Genomic DNA, 22790 nt, shown 5'->3' on the forward strand with positions numbered 1-22790 from the left:
AGATAATTTAAAGTGACAGTCGCACACACACACTCTTCACTGAACGACCTTCTCATGTAATTACATACGATTCAGCAGTGGTTTGGATGAATGAAAAAACTATAAAATCATAATCAGTTTTGATCAGTCAGATTTCTTCTACTGTAGGGAGACACGGTCTTCTCGTGGGAAAAACAAATCTGACAGGTCTTCTAGATATGAGTCATGGTTTTTATGCATTTCTGGTACCCATCAACACTAAGGCCTTAATGTATTTCCTTTTGGCTGTGTTATATTCATAATCATTTGTATAAACTGAGAGTGAAACTGTCTAGCTGTCTGACTGATGCCCATGATAACTTCCAGTCTCCTCACTCTCCATCTGCACATCTTTAGGTGGAGAACCTAACTCTCATATAGTGTATTCAGTCAGAAGAGTTACCTCCTTTTTTCAAGTTCGGAAGCTACTTCTGTCAGGTTAGGTAGCTCATTCTGTTAGGTAAGTTAGCTCATTTTATCAAAAGTAGCTAATTCTTTCTGTTAAGTTGCTCATTCATTCAAATTTTATCAGGTACCTCATTCAGTGAGGTGTGCTAGCTCATTCTGACAGGTGGGGTAACTAATCCAGCCAGGTAGTGTAGCCCATTCCATCAGGTACTTTAGGACTTTCTGTCACAGCCATGCTTCAGGAAAAGGACAAAGAGGCCAGGAACAAAAGTATGTTTTTGAATAATTTCAATCAGTAATTTCATGTAAATTGAGAGAGTGAGAGAGAGAGAGAAATACAGCCCACTCCCAGCATATACATAAAATAAACTCAAAACTAGTTTCTCAAATGTCTTTGTTAAACAATTTTAGGTTTTACTCCCCAGGCCCAGATTAGACCACCTCATGAACTTCTTGCCTTGCAGTTTCCTCCAAGTTAATCTGCAGGTTTATTTTTTTATGCCACATCTGATCTGCTCTACCAACTTATTTATCTTAGCTGTTAAAATGTCATGTTTGTAAGTCTGTAATGATTTACTGTTGTTTTTTTTTTTTAATTTTGAAAAAAAAAAAAATCTTAACAGAATTAAGAAGTTTTGATGAGCATTGAAAAGATAAATCAATCATGAGACTAGTAAAATTATTAAAAACAAGAGTTGTAAACATTAGTTTCAACAGTTTACTGGAAAACGATTTCTTGATCAGTAAAATTCAAGAGAGAATGGCATTTAAAATGAGCTTAGGCTACAAATGATTTAGTCTGTGCCAACTTTTAACCTGCTTCATGTTTCTCCCTATACAAATAAAGATTCATTAATTAATAACATAAATATTTTGGAAAAAGAATCTGAAGAAATAAAGATTATCTTTAAAACCATTTTTTTTTTTTTTTACCTGATCCTTTTTTTATCCTCTTGAAATTATCTCAGCATTATCTTACATTTACTGTGGACCTGGTCATTGAAGATACAGGTGGACATAGAAGATCTTTACAAGATGTACCATTGAAGCACTTTCCTACAAACATGTTTAATATTAAGACTTCAGAATCTCCTGTGCAAAAACCAAAAGAAGTCAGTCTTGTCATGATCTGTACAAGTTCTTTATTTTATTGTAAGCACAGCTTTGTTAAAGCACGGAGGAAACACAACAGTGGAAACTAGAATGTTACAACAAGAGGAGGGAAAGAAAGACACAATGAAGAGGAGAGGAGAAAATGGTGACATGACTTGTTTTTCATAGCTGGAAATAAAACATTTCTACAAGTTTCTCAGCAGAGAGAAAACATTAAGTGTGAGAGAGACTACGGCACTCGCAAAAGAGAGAAAGAGAAAATAAAAACAAGGGTGGGCAGCTCCCGGGGGGGGGGGGGGGGGGGGAAGAGACTCTTCTAATGACAGTTATCCATTTGAATATCATATATAGATACATATCCACTATGTGATAATAAGCCATGTCCTGTCATACTTCATGTAGTAAGCAGCACGCACTCGTCTTTCTACCCATGTTACCCAGAGGTGGACTGACCCCAGATGAGCTGGGAGACATTGAACGACACCACGGGTTTTCTGAAATGGGTGGACTTCATATTAATTTAAAACCCCCAGGCACACTGACTCTGAATGTCCCCAATAAAAAATTATTGTTAAAATGTTATCTCATGCATAGCCAAGCACACAACGTCTCCTATACTCTGGAATCTAACGATGTTCTGCCTTTATTACGAGCAGGCGTGACCCACTGTGACTGTGTGTGTTAGTGCTGCACGGTGTATCGCGGTCGTACCTATTATGCTCTTCAGCACCTTTTTGAGAGAGAGAAAGTTTGTGTTTGTGTGTGTGTGTGTGTGTGTGTGTGTGTGGGAGAGAGTGAGAGAGGAAACTCCAGACATTAAAACTTGCTGCAGTAAAAACTCATGGCGTAAAATTAATCCAAACTATGACACAATGTACATTTACATTCCTGTCTACCTGGCCCCAGTTACTGGTTGTTCAAGAAAGACACAAAGGCGGCACCGTTTGTTCGTCTCAGCCTTGCCCGATGAAACTCAGCCCCCGCCCCCCACCCAAATAGAAATATGAGATCCATGCAGTTTCATCACTTTCTGTTGACATCAAGAGCACTCCGAGAGGATACTGTGTAGTTTGAGAACTAGTGGAGAAGGACGGACATTTGCATCCATGAGTGATTAGTGACAAACCTGCGTGACTGGATGTGTGTTATCTGTTCTTGTTTAATGCAGATGGAAGGGTTCGGTTCGTTCAGGGTGGATCCTCAGTGATGGTCAGGGAGAACTGCAACACTCCTCTCTTCTGCACCATACAGGAAATGTACGAGGACTGTTAGTGTGTGTGTGTTTACATGTTGATGTAAGCAGTCTGTGTTAGGATGTGTGTTTTGTTTTTTTTCTCGGCCTGTTGTTGGTGTGAGCTCATGAAGACGTTTAGGGTTTGTAGGGCAACGTTGTAGTTCTGCAGTTGCCCTGTGGGAGGGCGCTGTTGTCTCCTATAAGCCCTCAGATGGAGGTTCACCGCCGCTGGAGCCGGACTGGGCACGTTTGATGTACAGATTCAACAGCTTCAGCTATGGACACACACACACAGACAGAGGATAAACATGTTGTAAGATAGATGAAGCCATGTCTCTTGGAGTTGGAAAGATTTCAAACAAGGTGTATACTGAGGAAAATGGATTGTTTTAAAACATGTTTCCTCTGGTATTATCATGCAAGTTGTCGCACTCACACTGGCAAAGTTGTCCCGTACTGTGCTCAAGCCCGATTGCCCCCTTCCCCATTCCCCCGCTGACCTGCACTCACACTGCTCCAGGACTAACCGGGCCCAAGCATGGTTACCTAATACAACACATGTATGTCTTTACGTAGGCTAATTATGAAGCGTGCTTAGTTTACAGGGCAGGCGGACTGGAGAAAAAAAAAGAACAAAAAAAAAAACGCACTGTCTGAACAACACAGAGAACATGACCGCTACTTTTTGAGTCATTTTAGTCAGATACAGCCATAAAACTTCTGGATTTTTCCATAATGAAGGCTGTCATCGTTTTGTTCCTGCATGCTTCTGCTCGTGCATGAACTGAACCGTGCCGAAGCACACCTCTTTGAAGTGTGCCAGGGCCAAGGAAGTGTACTGTGCTTGAGCATGGATCGGAGCCCTCACACGAGTGAAAAGAACTGGACCTTAGGGCTGATGTGTGCTTGGGCACGGTACGGATTGCCTAGAGTGAGTGCACCCTCGGAGGAAGTGTTGGCTGAACCCTGATATTTCAATGTAAGACACTAATGTGCTTTGTAGTTTGTGGTTGGTTGGATGATTGATTGTTTGATTTGATTATTTTCTGAAATGACAGATGATCTTCTTTGCTTAAAGCTGTGGTTACCTTGCTGCTGGAGAGCTGGTTGAGGTGGGGTTTGAGGTCCTCCCCTATCACTGCGTAAATGGCCACCAAGCAGAACACACAGGCTTTCCTCACACTGCTCTCAGAGTTATCGTAACCCTGTCAGACCAGAAAAGATGATGTTAGGAACCTGAAGGACTCACATTTTCATTTAGGAATGTGGGGTCAGTTACATGAGTCCAACACTGAAATGCTTCTGTAAAGGGTACAACTTTTAATACAGAATAAACTCTTATCATCATACTTCTCACAATGCTAGATTTTGATCTCCAGAATCCAAACTAATTCATTTGAATTGAATATATGATGACTATGTGGGAGGTACCTGTATGAGTCCTGGCACTATCTCAGGCAACAGGCTGACGAGGCCTTCCCGGGGAACCCTCTCCACCACTTTGGTCTGCATCTTTATGGCGGCCAGGTTGGTGGGGTAGTCAGCAGACTGGATGATGGGACACAACACCTTGATACACTGGTCAGGACTGATGGACAACGCCAACATGGCTGCCGTCTCCTCTGCTGCTCTTACAACCTGCAGAAACACACATTGAACATTTTTTGTTGTGTCAACATAAAACAACAAGTTAGGTTTACATCACACTCAGTGAATTCAAAGATGTTTCAAAACCATATGCTTTATTCAGTGTTTTATCTGTTTTTTTAAGGGAAAACCCCTGGAAATAATTTGGCAAAGGTTAAAACTACAGGAATGAAGAACAACGTGAAATAATAACCGTAAAACAGGCAGAGTGCCTACAAATCACATAAGCTGACATTAGCAGCCCCTCCAGATGTGTCTGCCATGTTTAGGAGAATCTAGTGATCGACTTGTATTGTTTTTCATGCTCATAAGAAAATGACAGTTCATCAGTTACCCTTTACTTCTAGAAAACAGTAGTTATCAATGGCAGCAGAACATCACATCAGCAGTGGCAGTATTTATTTATACATTTTCAAAACTAACTGGTGTGTTTGAGTACCTCTTTATGAGGGTCTTTGTGAGCCTCCAGGGACTTCATGATGGTGAGCTCTGCATAGTTTTTGAACCTCCAGGGCTGTTTGCTGAGAATCTCCCTCAGCACCCGCAGAGCCAGCGTTCGTATCAAATGCTTGGAGAAATACAAACATTCAAGTTCAAAAGGAAATATTTATTTTTGTGTTATTTATCACAGTAATTCAAAGTGTGTGCCTACCTCTCTGTCCCCCATCGTCTCAAGCAGGAGCAGCAGGATGGTCTTGAAATGTTCGTCCCACACCTGCAGGGTGTTTTCGCGAATCAGCTTGAGCAGTTCGCACAGCGCCGCCTTCCTCTCCTCAATGCGCTCGTTGTGATTGGACAATTCCTTGAGCAGCTCTGCCACCAGCTCTGATTGGTCCAGGCTGCTATCTGTTGAGATTGATAGAAAGAATAAAGCTATAATTAAAAGAGAAGGATTTGGTGTTTGTTTTGCACATTTTTTTCTTCTGTTTTTGTACCGTCTGTGAGTTGCTCAGAGTCGTCCATGCTGGTGTCTTTGCGACTGTGTTTGAAGGGAGAATCAGAGAAGTGCTCACGGGCTCCTCGGGGGCTGGAGGAGAGCAAGGGGGTGTTGAGGAGGGACGTCTTGTTGTCCAGGGCCATTCGGCCTCCGTCCACGAAGTCTGACACTCTGCTGTCAAAGTCTCCCTGCAGTGATAAAATACTATTATATTAACTCAGGACTCAGGTGAGTGCAAGGTGTGCATGCTGTCACAAAGGTTCAGATGTCGGCCTAAACAAAGTAAACAAACACTTGACTGAAAGGTCCCATATTATACTTTTTCTGCTTTTATATGCCCTTTAGTGTGTTTTCCAAGTGTCCTGTGCATGTTTAGACACATCTATGTGCAAAAATTCAAAGTCTGCGGAAACGCAGCTTCTCCTACGTCCTCCTGTTAGCTGTAGCATTAGCCACATGTAACGCTCGGTTCTAGCCCCCCTCGATAAAAATTTGTCAGTGTGACGTCATTGTCAGTGTGAGATCACTGATCTAAGTCCATTGGCTCGTTGTGGCAAGCCCTGCAGCTCATGTTGCAATTTCTGAGAAGCGTGCTGAGCAACTGACCAATAACAACAGAGCGGATCGGCAGACCAATCAGAGCAGACTTGGCACATGTGGGGTCTAACAGTGGGGGCTCAACAGAGCGCAGCTGACGGACTCAGAGCGTAGAGGGAGCAAGGAGGAGCAGTACATGAAAACAGACACTTTTTTCAAACTTTATCTATTGTGAATGTACAAAAGTAGATACATAGATTAAATATACGAACCCCAAAAAGGGCAGAATATGGGCTCTTGAAAAAATGTTTTGACATCATGTTCTCTTGATGAGATAAAATCATCCAGTGTGGGACTGACACGCAGTGAACCGACAGGTCTGAAGTAGAAGAGGGTGAGGACTCTTCAACACAATGATCCTTGAATATTTTGTCTGATGTGGAAACGTTTTTTTTTTTTTCTTCAAAATCGTGTCACCACCATGAGTAGACAGATTCTGACTTTAAATCAAACATGTTGATGATCACAGGACAAACACAAACACCACCAGTCAGTGTGCTCTACTGACCTCCTCTCCCTCCCGCCGCTGAATGGGTTCATTCATGTCCTCTTGGCTGCGAACACTGAAGTTCTGGATTGCCTCAGTGACACCTTTCAATGAGCTGTAGATGTCCTCTGAGTTCATGTTCTCTGTGTCGTAGTCGAATGCACTGCACATAAACCAGACAGAGTGACATGTGTTTAACATAGTGTAACCAAAGGAACTCACTTCTCTATGACAAGAAAGTAGATTAATGTGACGAGTTGAAAAGATTTAAGATTGATTTAAAATGTATTTAACCAGGAAAATACCTCATTGAGGTTAAGAAATTCATTTACTTTCAGTAACAAATTCAACAGTAGACCAACATTTAGAAAATACATAAAGACAAATTAAACAGTTTGATTGTTTGTGACTAAGCCAATATTTTTTATAAATTAATTTTTGTTATATTTTTTTAAATGAATAACTAGAGACAAAGGGGTAAAAATGACACTTATACCAACTCTTGCTATTGGGCTAGTATGAATGCAACATACTCTTAAACCCGTTTCCAGCTAGCGGTCTGGTTTGGTTCAGTACAGTTCGGTAAACCCTGAGCTCACTTGCGTTTCAACAGCCATCACTACCCATTCACATCACTACATCATAGAAGAATGACATAGTGTAGACAGCCAATAAATCCAACAAAGAAGATGAACGTGAAACAGTAAAGAAAGATCAATGATTCCTCAGATGGTCTGCATCTCCGTAGTCCTCCATTGGGTGGTGCTAGGCCCTGACAATAGCCGCAAAAAAACAAAACAGCCATGAAAATACTCTCTCCAAATCCACGGGATACTTTAACATGGTGCGTTTTGTGTCGAACGGAAAGGGATTCTTTCGACCAATCAAAGGACTGCAGTGTGTCTGACTCTGGCCTTTAGGGTCCGACTGGTACGCTTGGCATCCCAAAAGAAGGGTTACCAAAAAAGTAGGAAGGCAAGGATCGGTTATGTTGGTACCATCACCAACTTTTGACAGTGGAAACACTAAGAAACCAGACCATAGTGGAAACAGGGCTATATACTCTTCATATTCTACTTGTTTCATTTGTTCACTCTAATTTCTAAATGACTGTATATGGATTTTTAAGCGTTTGTGTTACCTTGGTGAGGGGGTGTTCTGGGAGGTATTGGTGGGGGAGGTGACTGGACTGGACCAACTGGCAGGAGATCGAGGGGTGTGGCGTGTCAGAGGGCTTCCCATTGATGCCTGAGAAGGTTATTATAAAAAACAAAACAAGTTAGTTTTTAAACCACAGTGTACTGACAGTGTCTAAAATACTCACCAGCAGAGTTTGTGTGTGTGTGTGTGTGTGTGTGTGTGTGTGTGTGTGTGTGTGTGTGTGTGTGTGTGTGTGTGTGTGTGTGTGTGTGTGTGTGTGTGTGTGTGTGTGTGTGTGTGTGTGTGTGTGTGTGTGTGTGTTTACCTGTGCAACATTTCCAGTGTTCTTCAGGTGGTTCTGAAGCAGTTTGGTGGCTCCATCCTGGAAGGTTTTGGGCAGAGCTGCCAGCAGCATGGTGAACTCTGGAGTGTTGAGCTGAAACAGAGAGATCAGCACCGACTGTGCGGCCTGGGACACACAGAATGCCTCGTTAAAAACTATTTTAGTGTTACAATAGAGTCATGTTTTCGTGGCATTTCAGATTTGTGTTTCAGCACCTTTCTGACGTCAGAGCTCTTGGGTTCAGTCGTCCACGTGATGATACGAGAGACGGCCAGCCGAGTCTCACTGGAGTTCACAAAGTCTGGAGCTTCCATCTGTAACGTCAGCGTCTCGATGTACTTCAGAATGGCCACCTTCACCTGGGATACAAAAACACAGATTAACAAAAACATGAGTAAAGATTGATTAGTAAAAAAATAAACTGCGTGGGCCAATTTTAACCTGTGAAAATACAAAAACAGTAATCACAAAATTACACACGTGAAAAAAAGACCACTCATGTTCACAGTCAGCATGAAGACTCACAGCAGACTGTGAATCTCTTGCAGGTCTGAAAATGAAAACAAATCTGATGAATTAGTGACATAAATCAAAGTGCATCAATGGTAATGCCTTATGACCTCCAAAACACAAATCATTCAAAAAGGGAATAGATGACAAAAGACAAAAAAAAAGGAAAACAACAACAACAAAAAACAGAAACAAATAAATGCAAACTTCACTGCAGATTCCAAAAACACTACAACAACAACAACAACAACTGACTCCTGCTCTAATTCTCCTCCTAAGGTCTCTCTTCTTCTTCCTTTCTTAAAAAATGCTCCTTAAGGACCAGAACTTTCTCCAAACCTACTTATATGCGCCATATAATTGCTCCCCCCGGAGCGCACTGACCTGGGAGGACTGGCTCCAGGCTGCGGCCTGCTCGTCTAGAGAGCAAGCGTGGCGCCGCGCTCTGGGGGGGAACAATTTAACCCCGGACCCTCCCCTGCCTCGCCCGCAACACGAGCTCCGTACAGGCTTCAGAGAGAGAGAGGAGAAGCACCGCGTCAATCAACGGAGACAGAAAGGGAGACGAGGACAGGGGAGGGAAAGGGGAGACAAGAAAGGAAAAGAAAAAGGAAAGGGGAGGAAGGGAGGGTGCAGAGAGTCTAGTAGGAGTAAAAAGATTGGAAAGGAGGCTTGGGCGATTGTGACTATTATCATCTATTCTGAAAAAGGAGTAATACACAACGCTGCTACATGATGGCAGCAAAGAGCTCTGAAGTCTTACTACATAAATCTGTTGTTTATGAAGCTCAATGCAACAGTTGACTTCGCATTATACTGTATACTAGTATATGTTAAGTACTTGTTACAACATAATAATTTTACATTCATTGTTGTCATGGTCTTCGTTTAGGTTTTGTTTGGAAGAGGACTTAAAAACTAACACAAAATAACCCAACTTAGCGTTAAATTCATGCTTATCAAAAAACATAAAAAGGTTTTCCTGTCCAAGGATGGAGTTTATATTCAAAGAGTGTCTGAATTTCATTTTTTAAGTCTGATCATGGATGACTAACTTGGAAAGTTAATAAAGCATATGTAAACTCAAAAAAGAAATCTTTGAACAGGAAAAAATTGGGAGAATAAGGTGAAACATTGAAAGGGAAAAGGTGTGGGAGGGGATAATTTCAGGGATAAGGAAAGCTTGAAATAAGAGATGGGTGAGGTTATAAAGTTGCTGTTATAACAAGGTTAGTGACAGAGAGGGAGAAGGAGATGATGGATGAGGAATCGGAGAAAGAAAGCGTGAGGAGTGTGCCCACATAGTAACAGTGCAAAAAAGCCAGTGGAGTGGCCACATCAACTGCCAGCCAATCACAGCCCATGATTCAGTTTTTTTTTTGGGAGGCGGGGCCAGCATTTGCAGGCACGGGATCATATCAGAACAGCAGTTACCATGGCTACACAGTCTCTGAATTTCGGGCATTATCTTCCTGTTCATTACCCTCCATCCCTCAGACATAAACAGTAAGCTATCTTTCTTATAAAGACACACATAGTATAATCACAGACACACAGTCACACAAACATTAGATGAAAATGTGCTTTACCTTGAGGTTGGGCGTCTGCGTCTGGTCCACAGTGAACCTCATCAGAATCGTAAACTGGAGGTCATTGGGGAAAGACTCTCTGTCAAAAAAAAAAGACCCCAACCCAAATTAAAATTTCTACTCACACAGCAACACATCTCAGTCTTTCAGTTGTCTATAGTAAAAAAAAAAAACAACAACTAAAAAACCTTAAACTAACTTCAGATTTTGCACATCAGAGGAATAAAAAAAATTAATTTTCTACCATTTAAGCATATGTAAAACACCAGACAGAGAAGGCCCCAGTCTTATATATTATTTGACCTATAAAAATGGTCACTGACCAACATTTGTTGTCCTTAATGAAATGAACACTGCTGTGCGGACCTGAGGGATCTTTGGGATCTCTATCAGTAGTTTAAATCTTTGTTTTGGTTTGTGGAAGGGGCAAGATGTCAAAAGGCCATGGCAGGGTCTATTGTGCATCTCTTCTGACAAATCACATCACAAGCTAAATTTGTTTTTAGCTTCACTTTTGTACAACGTGAGGATAATACTCATTGTCCATCTTGAGATACAGTCAATGACTCAAACCAGGCAAGAAATACAACTTAGTGGAAAAAGTCCTTCCATTATTTTTCAACACAAGTTTTAGCAATGGATTATGTTCCACTTTAAACTATGCCTACATTTCCTATTTTACAAAGTGAAATCAGGTACATTAGCTCAAGTTTGACTTTTATATACATTCACCATAGCTCATAAAAAAGGCCCTGAAATCAGTATAAATATGTGTGTGTGAAGCCCACCGTGTGATATCCAGGGCTCTCTGAACTTTGGCCTGTACGGAGCCCAGCAGGTCGGCTCCCATTTTCTTCAGCAGCTGTGTGAGCAGGACAAACAACCAGTCCTGCAGATCCTCCTTATGGACCAGGATAAAATCTACCAGTGTCTCCAGGAACATACTGAACACCTGAACACACACACACACACACACACACAGAGTTTGGGTTACACATGGACTCAGTCACTAAACTACTAACGTGATTAGTACACACATGCATACATACACATGATCCAGCATTTACACTGTGTTTACATGATAAGGTCAAGCTCCTAAAGTATCGTGTCAAACCAAACAATAGTGAAGTTAGTGGTTATCAACTCTTCATTGTAACAGCACACCATCATTCCCAAACACCAATTAAAGCTTAATCACCCAAAATGTATGCATGAATAAAAAAACATTAATATTAATACTAAAAAACAACCAAAGTATGACGTGACAAAACCAATCACACTGTGTTGGCAGGACGGCGTAGTTAAAGGCAGCATTGTTTGAGGCAGGTTAGTGAGTGATTGTTATGTTGTTGTACATAAAATACAGTTTCACACATTTGTCAAACTTACTCTCTATAGAGAGTTCCAGAGTGGGGGAGCATGGGGGAGAGAGAGACACATCTGTTAGCATCCTGACAGACAACAGCTGATGTGAATAATCATGACTTTCAATCCAACATTTGCTACATGGAATGAGACACATTGGCTAAGAGTAACAACACCGTAACATTTGTGAGGTGATGTTTTTTTTTTTTTTGCACACTAGAAAGGAACTGAGAGAGTAACTTGGAAAAAAAAGGGAGATAGAGAAGAGGGTGAATGAAACAGATGAAGATAAGAGTCCATGGCGTGATGCGGTACCTTGAAGGAGGCTGAGCTTATACCGGATTCTGCCGTGCCGTACACTCTGCCGGAGTCTCGCTGAAATTCATCAAATCGTCAAACACGTCAAAAACGAGGGGGGGCTGGGAGAGGGGGGGCTCACACACCTTACGTTATGTGTGAGGCACTCAAAAAAACCGCCGTAAGAAAAGTGGCAGAGTTAGAGAGAGAGAAACTCAGCAGGTTAATCAGAGAGAAGAGCTGGCAGCCGCAGTATGCGTGAATATTCAAGTGTGTGTGTGCGGTCAGTGTCGTCGCTCTAAACTGCAGCGAAGAGAGGGAGGGGAAAGAGAGGGAGTGGCAGTGGATGCATTGAGAACAGCCGGCGTATCGGCTGCTGAACATTTACAAAGCAATCCAGCAAGACGGCGGACGACAGTGAGTTCACACGCAACCTCAGGCATGGCATGCCGTTAGAAAACAGTCCGTTGCACACACTGCATGCCTAGGTTTATGTTCCAGTGTGTTTATCCATGTTTGTACATCTGAGAAACTTTTTGACCCGTTTATCTTTGTCTCTAACCGTAACTTTAACATCCATCTGTGTGTGGTAAGAAATAAATGCTTGTCTTTGTTCTGGCAGAATCCGGTACAGTGCAGGAGGTGAGATAAAAAAAAATAAGTGAAACCAAGTAAAATTGATGTGGATGAAAAATGAATCCATGTGAAATGATTTTTGTAAATGAGTGTTGTGGCTCGTTGTGTGAATTCCTGATCTGCATGCAACCATACCTTACTGTGAGGATCTGCAAACATCCTGGTGAAGATTTCACATAGTCTCTTCAGCTCCACTCGACTGTATATGGAAATGATACCTGGTTAGATCAAAATCAATAATCCTTTGATACTTAGAAAACACATTTGCCTGCTCTGTGGCTGACCTGAGGGTGCGTTGGTTCTTGAGCAGTGCCTGTAGGCCCAGCAGTCCCTCCTTCCTCTCTGACCAGTTTGCACTGGCACATCGGTTCAGAACCTGACAAGAAGTACAAAAACCAACACAGGCCTGTTAAATACTTCCATAATGGCAGAGGGAAATCCTGAATAAAATAAATACAGAGCCTGACTCAGAGTTGACATGGCAATGTCAGATTGATTCAACAAAAGCTCTTCTATGAAGGTCCTTTCTGCTCAAAGCAGGAACTGTGCACTTTCATTCTACGTCACCATCCTGTTTCGTGTTTCTGTAACTCCTAATCAAGTGCTGTGTACACGGAGGAATCAGGCAGGACAAGGCTTTTTTTGAGCAGCATTGACAAATAAGATATGATGCTAACAGCAAAAAACAGCAACCCAAAAAACAGCAACCCAAAACACAGGATCCGGGAGCATCTTGCATTGTTATTGTTTGGAAAGCAGCATCCCTGGCAGAAGCTTTCATACATCAGAGTAGACAAGAGAGATTTCTGTTATATACAACAGCCTTCAAACCAGAACGCATTCTAAAAGAACACATTTGGGCAGCATTTTTTATTGCATTGTTTGGGTTAATGTAAAAAGCCAAAGCACAACGACTGGCTTTAAGGTCTAAAGAGGGCACAAGAACCTGAGATGAACATCTGTCTGTCACTAATTTCAACGTGAATGACAACAGAACTTCTATGTATAATGTGTAAAATGTAAGTTGAGCATTTTATGCATGACTGTGCATACGGATGAGCAGGAGAAAGCTGCCTGGACATGATATTTTAGATTGTTATTTAAATACTTAAACAAAGTGTGCACTGCTGTCTGGTGTCTTTTTGATACTTATAATGTTTTCATATCAGCTATCTGGACTATTAAAGTTTCCTTTTTCGCTGTGCTGTTGTTGACGCTGACCTCGGCTACATCTTCCGTCTGTCTCATGTAGGTGGGGATGGCTCCCCCGTTCCTGGAGCTGTAGGATCTCTCTGAACAGGCGCTGGATGCATCGCTGTTAGCATCATCATCTGAGTACATGTTGTAGTTTTCATACCGCCTCCGGGCTGGCTTCTTCTGCAGGAAAAGGACAGAAATAGAGAAAGGACATGAAATTAAAATGTAAGTGACATTAAACTAAAAGACGGCACGGGTAAAAAAAAAATCATGCACTCACACACCTAGCATGATGAAACGCAAAAACAGCTAATAAACACGCACACACGCAACACACAAGTAAGAGGGCAGGAGAAGAAGCTGACCTTTGACCGCATGTCTCCCAACAGCTGACAGCATTAAACAGAGGTAGAACCAGGGGTTAGTTTACAAGCACACAGACACACGCACAGTTCAGGTGGTGTGAGCTTCAAATGGTGACAGCTAACTGGAATGTTCAAACTTGTAAAGTGTGTATTTTTATGTGTGGTTTGTATAGTGTGTATGTTTTTATACCAATGCGTCTGCGAGAGCCTCCTCTACGTCTGAGCCTGTGTTGAGGACCCTCATGGCGCTGACCGAGGAAGAAAGACGACTGGACTGACTGATGCCATAACCTGATCCTGTGAAGCATGAGAAAGACGGAAAGAAGGACAGAGTTCAGAAAGAGAAGTTCAAGATTTTACACCAAACCATTGCAGAACCTCTCACTCATAGATCAGTCTCTCACTTGTTCTCTGATGATCTACCATCCATTCCCTCTGACATTTACTCAATCCAACCATTCACACAACATTTCCAATGAGTCAACACTGTAAGTTGATGCGATGGCTTGTTAAATGACATTGCAGGCGTCACTGGGGGACAAAGAAAGATTGACAGAAAACACAGGAAACATGTCGGTGTCCCTGCAGAGAAGAGGCGGAGCTATATAAAGAAAATAAATGGGGTGAAAATGCCAAAATGGTCGTCAACTGGCAACTGAATGGGCGGAAACATGCAATTCCATGGGAGGATCCTGGAGCTCAATGGGAGAAACAAAACATGGAGACTGATGGACATATAAAGAAACGACAAATTAAACAGGAGGAGATGCTTGGCACTAAAGAGAACCAAAAAGGAAATACAAAGCAAAAAATAAAATAAAAATTAAGGCAGTGGGTGGGTGAACAGAGAACATTGATGTACTCAGCCTTCACCTGCAGCCCCAAAGGTATCAGGTGCGTGGAGAGCTCCAGTGGAGCGAGAGTAGCTTCGTGTCGCTGCAACCAAGATTAAAAACACATATACAGAGTTTAACGCCCACACACACCCGCGCACAAGACAAACACACACAACCACTTAAGCTAGTCGAAAAGGTTTTAAGATAGAAAGAAAGACTGAAAAGAATGCAAGTGAGTTTTTCCTTCTTCTTATCACCCTCAGCTTTTAAAGTGTTGAGATGTTCTTTAGTTTGAGTTAACCTTATGTTAAAATAGAAATCTTTCTTTGAGGTCTTACTTTTGATCCCTCCTGCTTAACTTTCCACTACTGCTACTCACCCAGGGGCGTGAAGGAGCGTACGGGGCTGGTGTCCCGGCTGCTCTCCCTGCTGGCCTCTCTGCTGCAGCCCTGACTCATACTGGGCCGAGGGATACGACTGCCCCGAGCTAACGCCACCCAGGGCCGAGGGGTTCAGGGGAGGGGTGGGGGGAAGAGGAGATAAGGGAAGAAAAGTGGTAATAAGGGCACAAAGACAGAGAAGGAGGACAAACATGAGCAGTGACAAAGAAGAGAGGAGGGGGAGGTACAAGAGTAAAGACATAAATAAGAAGAAACGAGCAAAAGTGACAAACTGACAGACAGCAGAGTAGAATGTGAGCTCAGGTCGACTGGCCCTGAAGGAGCATCTCAATATGTTAAAGTCACCTCAGACTGAGAATAAAGGTCCAGCAAACAATTATTATTATTTTTTTAACTAATTGTTAGACTGCAAGTTTATCTAATCAGGGGACAAAGTCAAAATCTTTATTTATCTTTGCCCTTAAAACCAAACCCTTAGTACCCACAGACATTTGGTTAACAATAAAATCTTCTTTAAGTTAAATTGACTTGTTCTAAAATGTATCAATAAGAAGGGAACTGGAGTTAAAATGTATGCAAATACAAAAAAAAAAATCCAATAAGAGACACAGGAATGTCTTTAAGAAGATAGATTTTTACAAGGTACCCCATCATACATAAATTAACAAAAATTGAACAGTCTGTAGGAGGCGTAGGCTATCAAAAAAAAGAAAAAGAACCGTACTGCATATTGGGCATATTGCTTAAAAAACAAATGCTGGTGTCAAAATTGTCAGCTATATTTTCTGTTCAAGGACTGCATGTTTCAGTTGAGATGAGATGCACCCTAAAGAAGCACAGGACTGCTGGCCTCAAATTTAAACAGTCTCATAATCAGTCAAGCCCAGCTGATCATCCTCATACTCACACACAGAAAGAAAGAAAAGAACAGGAAGTGATTTGAGATGAATTTCGGGGGTGGGGGAGGGGAGGTTCTGCGATTATATATCCAGCAGCACGGCAATCAACTTTACTGTTCATTGCTCTGTTCATCAGCTTCAGCAACTACACCCAGCCAATCAGGGTTAATCACAGCCTAACACAGTCCTGATGAAGCTTTGCTGATCCTGCTAGGAGTTGCATTCACCAGCCACTAACAACACGTTAGTACAAAGAGGGAGGAGGTGTGTTTATTATGCATTAGAATCAGTGGCACCCATAACCAAAACATCACAGCCATTAAGTCAGAGAGAGGTTAGCGAGGTGGGCTCAAACGGGTGGAGGCCATGAGCTACAGCACGATTCAGGGGTTGGGAGAGGAAGGAGAGATTGTGACATTTCTAGTAATAGGAGGAGTGGTGATTTTACAATCAGCATGAGAAGAGACAGTTTGAAAGAGAGAGGTAAGTTGCAGGATGGTCCGGTCGAGGTCAGAGCCTTACCTCCTCTGCTTGCTCCGTTGTAGATAGAGCTAATGCTGGAGGGAGCTTGAGGACAGAAGCATGAGAGGCAGGAAGAGTAGGATAGAAAGAAGGAGAAAGGAGGAGAAAAAAGTTGAGATAAAGTCGAACAAACAAGTGTGTGATTACACAAACAGAGACAACTTTTGAGTAGATAGACACAAACTTATTAAAGAAACATGTATTAAAAAAACAAAAACAAAAACAATGTTTGCTCACCAACAGACAGGCGGGTAGGGGAAGAGTCTCTGGAGCATCCCTGGCTGCGGGGGATGCGGCTGCGTCTGTGTCCTTCACTAGCGGCCCCTGCCAGCACCCGGTGAGCCCCCGAGCTCAAGGTGCTCAGGGCCGTACTCGTCAGCACCCGACCGGGAGAGCCACTCCGACTTCCAGCTTTAGAAAAAGAGAGAGAGAGAGAGAGTAAAGTCAGATAATTTCTCAGACAACAAGTGGCCTTAAACAGTAAGAACTACAGTAAGAACAAATCTCACTTGGATGTGAGGAAGAGATGATGACTAGTGTTGTAGACATACATAGAACAAAGACAGGTGTTACTGTCCTTCTCTTCGTGGCACTGCTTTCCAAACACTTTTTGATAAATGCTCTAACATTCACTACACATGAATGACAAAAGACAGAACTTAATGGAAACTTTCCAGTGTTCGATGATTGGAGTATGTTTTTGACTTGCAGAGTTGAAACCACGCATCTAAACTCATCATTCGATTTAAATTTTCGACGCATAAATATTTCCATAAAACATATTGAAAAATAAATTCAGTTACAAATTTAAAAAAAAAAGAATAAAATGCACAAAAAGGAAATTTTGCCAATTTTACCACTGATGTTAAACAAATCTGTTTCCACCTAATGGCATCATGTCTCCACGAGATGACACGTTCTACAGTGACTCATATTACTATCCTCATGTTACTATCAATCTGAAGACAAACAGTGGAGAAGCTGCTGCTCTGTAGTGCTTAACATGAAGTATGGCAAACAGACTATAAGGGGGGAACAAACTACAGGGCTACACACTTAAAGCCAACCATACACTCTCACTCGCTCGTCCTCTCTTATTGACAAACAAACACTAAACTAAAGCAGCATACACAAACTAAGCACAGGGAAAGTCTGTTTTTAGGTCTGTACTAAAACTAAATGACAGGAAGAAAAGACCAACAGGGACTGTTCTGATATTTGAGGCGACCTCGACACCAATTCAAATAAGCATTATTAATGTGGCTAATATTTGATGAATTTTCTATTTCTGAAAGAAAACTTGGAACTACCTAACCCTATTTTTTTTTTATCTCTAGTCAATTATAAAACACGTACCCTTCCTCTCTCTCCATTCATTGTCCTTATATATATAGAAGGGTAAAGCGTTTAAGTCTACAAACTATTTAAAGATAGTTGACTGTGTAAAGGTTTCATTGCACCGAACAAACTACATATTGTTATTGCATTATTATTTTTTTACTAGTAGTAGAAAAATAATTAATATTCTCTCTCTTTATGCTCATTTCTGACAAACACCAGAGTGCAAAAACACAAGACTCCCAAAGCAGTGTGTCGAGCATGATCATAGAACAGCCATGTCAACAGTCTAGTGATTACACATCTCAGCATGCCTCGGCCAGAGTGGGAGGAGCCTTGAGTGACCTTTCTAGGTGCACGTGAAGGATCGGGGAGTCACAGCAACAGAGGAAAAGGCAGTAAAGATACAGAGAGCGGGTAAAAAAGAAGTAGCGTTGTAATCTTACCACCGACAGGGGTAGCAGACTGAGATCCTGAGCCATTAGGCCCATTGGTTTGGAAGGAAGGGGGGAAGCAGAGGCGAGGGGTAAGGAACAGCAGATTCAACCAGAAGAATTATGGGTGTTAGCCAGAAATAAAAAACTTAATAAAAAAAGGCCATGGGGGTCAGAACACAGAGCTTGATGGCAGCACATCCTGGTGTTCAATATCAAGTATGAAGGAAACACTGAAGCACTTTGATAACACAAACCAGTTTATTAAACAGGAAAACTGAAAATACGGTATGATGCTTAAACAAACACGCACACTAAACCAGCTGCAGATGATAGCCCGGGAAAAGCAGTGCATGTTGGGAAAGGCTGGCATACGTATGAAGCAAAGCCTGTTTCACAATGAAGAAAAAAAGCCTCAAAGTAAATATGCTTAAAAATATCCACACACTCCACTTCACACACACACACACACACACACACAAACAGAGATCTTTCTGAGCCTCTGTTTAGCTGCCATGTCCTCGGTCTCAGTCAGTGTAGTTATTTTGAGGTTTGGGCTTTTGAACTCTTAATCAGACAATCTACATTTTCAATTATTTTTGCTAAATATCCAGATATGAATGGTGCACTGGGCTGTGGTCCAATCACTGTCCACTTTAAACTGGTGTCCTGCACCGGAGTCATCCGGCTGAAAGCAGCAATAATTCTTGCAAAGCAAATGATCTACCTATTGCGTTGCAAAAGCAGTTAGCTCTTTGGCTTGTGTTCTTACATTAAGTATTTTAAAAAAGATAAATGACAGCCAGAGCCAGGCTAGAGCTGCGTGAATACACCGCTCACCACACCATCCCATCAGTGATGGGGCACAGCATGCAGGGGGCACACGCACACACTCCTCTTTACATAAAAACACCTGGATCAGAATGAGAGCAGTAGCAGGTGGGCCACTATTTCCCCACTGTTGAACACAGATAGACAACACTCTGACTCTGACAAACAAACAGAATACCTGGCGTGCAATCGGATTCATCGGAACCTGAAGGCACAAAAACATTTACATGGAGCTTATCGTCACCGTGAAGGCAACAGGAAATCAAACTCCACAAAAAGAGCCTGAAAAACCACAAACAAACTAGTAGATGGTTACTCGCACAGCGTTCTGTTTCAAGTGCGTGTTTATACCTAGAATGTTTCAGGCACAGCTTTCAGCTAGGCTGTGAATGTGATAGAGAGTTGGGTACTTACGCTGCGACTGGGAGACCATCTTGGTGCGGCTGCGTCCTCGTGAGTCCACCTGGCTGGAGACGCTGCTGGCGGTGGACAAGGGCTGCTTGGTGCGTACACGTCCTGTGTGTATCACAGGGCAAAATAAATAATAAACACTGAACTCCCTCAGCTAATATATCTAGCCACAAAAGCCCAATGAAGCTGAAAAAACTAAGAAGCACTCCAGCTGTTGACAGCTGCTACTACTGAAAGCTTCTGAACTAACAGCAGAACCTAAACTATGCAGATGCAGCCAGATGCAAACACAGATAAATACATGGATGCCTGGGTGGATGAGGAAGTAGTTACAGTAAGTTAAAAACTAAAACAGGTCATGATCCAACAAATTCAGAGTGTTATTTAAGATTGTTAACTAATTTGATTAAAAAAAAATATTTTGTGAGCTATATTAAAATATTTCTGCATTAGATTCTCATTCATTTTCGCTGTTGTAGTGCGTCAACCAATCAACTGACTTTTGCTATGCAATTCTACTGTTAAAATCATCATACGCACTATTCAGACTATTCAAACAATCAAAGACAATTACATTGCTAATCTTTGATTGAAGATGGCAAACTCTAAGGTTATCTTCCAAATTTAAAAAATACTGATGCAGACTGTGACAAACTTGAACTCTAGGTGTGAGTTTGGTTTAACTTTATCAACTAGAGCATCCCTAACAACACGTCCACACACACATCCACCTAACCACAATCTTACCATTATCTGACCTGGTCCCTACAGACAGACAAAGAAGGAGCAGGTTGTAAACAACACATTTTACCTGACATGTGTAGAATAGCACAAAAAAAGAAGACATCCTAGATATTCCACTGAGATCTAAAAACTGAATGATGCAGTTTAAAGCGGCTGTTGACAGATCAGTTCAATATTAATGACAAGGGTTAAGTTTAGTAAAGCAAAAGATGATCTCGGATGTGTACGGTAAATAATGTGATTTAAGATGTGCTGAGAAGGACGCTGATTCAAATGGAGGGTTGAATGTAATGCGGACAGCAGGGGGAGCTGTGGCCTCGCTCTGCCACAAAGGGAGGTGACATGGACTGGGATGAAATGATGGAGAAGTGAAAGAAAAAAAAAGGAAAGAAAAGCATTGTGTAGGCTGTAGCTGGTGAAGCAGAGTGAGATGATCTTACCATCCGTTTTATCAGAGGCATCATCTTTAGTAGCAAAGAGAGAGAAGAAGAAGAAGAAGAAGAAAAAGATAGTGATGGAGGAAATAAAGGGAAGGAACAAAAGGAAACAAAAAGCAAAAGAGTGACACAAAATGAAGATTAAAGTAAAAGATACAGAAGGTAAAGGAAACCAAGAAGAGGGGAAATGAAAGAGAAATGTTAAGACATAAAGAATGATGAAATAATGAGAGGAAACAAAGAGTGTAAGAAAAGTGAAAAGACAAAGAGGAGAGAGGAGCACACATTCCATTAGTTTATCTGTTTAACAGAGAACCATGCAGATACAGAGGTGAGCATCGAGAGAGGACCACAAAGGACGATATTCATCTACAGACCATGCACACAGAGAATATCTATTGGAACACATATACAGGATACACATTAACAGGCAATGAGCAGGCAGCAGGAGGGGGAAGGAGAAAGGCCAGACCAAGCTCTGGAGTGTGTGAATGTGTCGATCCATCCTGATAAATGTGAACTTTTGTAGATGGTAGCCTTACTTAATTAAACTATCAGAAACTTTAGAAGCAATACTTCTAATCTGATCTGAGAGTTTGGAGATCCCTGACTTTCTTCTGATCACATGCTGTCTGACGTCTGATTAGTCATCCAACTCGATTGGCAGGACCCTTACCCAATGAGGAGTAGGAACCAGGGGGCAGACGACCCACTCCCCTGGTCTGTCCGCCGTGCCGGTGCTTAGCCACAGCTGCTGCGTTAACATCCACGTCACTACGGGAACGCTGCAGGGAGGCTGATGACACCCCACCTTTTGAACCCACAGGGACTGATGTGACAGGAGGAGGAGGAGGAGGAGGAGGGGCAGGAGCGTGTGGAAGAAGGGATGGGAGGTGATGAGGGCATATATACATCACAAACACATGCCAGCACAACACTTAAACAACACAATAATGATACTATACAGAAACACACAAACAGACCAGACACATATCCACATATGTGTGTGCACATGTGTGTAGTAACCCAAAAAAACAGAACAGAAAGTGGCTGCACGGGGGCTGGACACAGTCAGATGTGAATGAGAATGATGGGAAATGGTTTTGTAGGAGCTGATATCTGTCATAGTGTGTGTGTGTGTGTGTGTGTGTGTGTGACTTCAAAGTGAGCAAGAGATTATGGTGTGTGAGAGTGTGTGTGCTTGACTCACCACGGCATGGAGCTGCTGACCATTTAGAAGTCAGAGGCCGACTGCGAGAAGAGAGAGAGAAGTAGGTCAGTACACAACAAAACAACAACACACAGAGAAAATCTCGAGGATAAACATTGGGGCCGAGTTACAAATCATTAAAACTATTCCTGTTTTTTTCTCAATGATACGTCTAACAGCTCAATAATGTTTCAGTGAAGAGGAGTGGCAGCTTTTTTTTCTAACACTGTGCATGAATCAAATTCAAATGTTAAGAGACACACTGGCGCACTGAGGCTAAGAAGTGCAAAACGAAAGGGGTGACTGTAGTAATTACTTCAATTCAAAATGACTATATTCTTTCTTTTAACTTATTTCATTCTAAATTATTATAGTTCATAGTTATTTATATCTTTAAAAGGGAGCTATTCTGTGACAGTGACTAGTCTTCTATTATTTGATGAAAAATGAGAACTCAAGATGTAACGCATGGAATTAAATCTAAAAACTATATAAAATTAATTACTTTTTTTCAAACACTACCTTCAACACAGATATCACACTGAAGCTTTCTACACCAAAACACACATTTCAACTTTGCTTGATTTTAACAGCTTTCTTTGGTTTAAAATTTGGAGTGAAATTCGACTCAGAAGATGCAAAACAATGGGAAATTAAAAATGATAAAGCTTTAAAGCCTTTATTTACTCCTTCAACAAAGCTGCAAAGCTCATATAAAAGTGAAAAGGTTAGTTAGGACTTTCTGATGATCGGTAAGCTGAGCAGAAAAGTGAAATTCAACTGAGGAGATCTGTTCTATGTGCAGCGAGGTTATGTTCAGGTCTGCAGATTAACTCCTACAAAA

At 41.8% G+C, this 22790-nt stretch overlaps 1 protein-coding gene across 44 annotated transcripts in view; it reads right to left on the reverse strand.

Annotated features, from left to right (window-relative positions):
* Positions 1-1545: 1545 nt before the first annotated feature.
* Positions 1546-22790, reverse strand: part of clasp2 (cytoplasmic linker associated protein 2) — a 58213-nt gene continuing 36968 nt past the window's right edge. For 4 of the 44 annotated variants that reach the window (XM_061059428.1, XM_061059464.1, XM_061059463.1 and 1 more), the window contains 28 exons: positions 21947-21987; positions 21413-21565; positions 20740-20763; positions 20303-20320; positions 19559-19660; positions 19323-19349; positions 18326-18352; positions 16779-16952; positions 16542-16586; positions 15099-15206; positions 14757-14819; positions 14074-14180; positions 13884-13907; positions 13543-13698; positions 12606-12697; positions 12457-12520; positions 10812-10975; positions 10024-10102; positions 8140-8283; positions 7907-8050; positions 7583-7689; positions 6463-6604; positions 5356-5545; positions 5073-5266; positions 4860-4988; positions 4205-4411; positions 3862-3978; positions 1546-3048 (listed from right to left, as the gene is read on the reverse strand). In XM_061059428.1, the coding sequence (XP_060915411.1) occupies positions 2971-3048; positions 3862-3978; positions 4205-4411; positions 4860-4988; positions 5073-5266; positions 5356-5545; positions 6463-6604; positions 7583-7689; positions 7907-8050; positions 8140-8283; positions 10024-10102; positions 10812-10975; positions 12457-12520; positions 12606-12697; positions 13543-13698; positions 13884-13907; positions 14074-14180; positions 14757-14819; positions 15099-15206; positions 16542-16586; positions 16779-16952; positions 18326-18352; positions 19323-19349; positions 19559-19660; positions 20303-20320; positions 20740-20763; positions 21413-21565; positions 21947-21987 (2920 nt within the window). In that variant the 3' untranslated portion in view covers positions 1546-2970. Of the gene's footprint in view, positions 3049-3861; positions 3979-4204; positions 4412-4859; positions 4989-5072; positions 5267-5355; positions 5546-6462; positions 6605-7582; positions 7690-7906; positions 8051-8139; positions 8284-10023; positions 10103-10811; positions 10976-11412; positions 11416-11703; positions 11764-12456; positions 12521-12605; positions 12698-13542; positions 13699-13883; positions 13908-14073; positions 14181-14756; positions 14820-15098; positions 15207-16541; positions 16587-16778; positions 16953-18325; positions 18353-19322; positions 19350-19558; positions 19661-20302; positions 20321-20739; positions 20764-21412; positions 21566-21946; positions 21988-22790 lie in introns of all 44 variants that reach the window. The other 40 variants (XM_061059440.1, XM_061059473.1, XM_061059468.1 and 37 more) reach the window with 38 other exon arrangements.

Source organism: Labrus mixtus, chromosome 16 (genome assembly GCF_963584025.1).
Source record: "Labrus mixtus chromosome 16, fLabMix1.1, whole genome shotgun sequence".
NCBI classification, from domain to species: domain Eukaryota; kingdom Metazoa; phylum Chordata; class Actinopteri; order Labriformes; family Labridae; genus Labrus; species Labrus mixtus.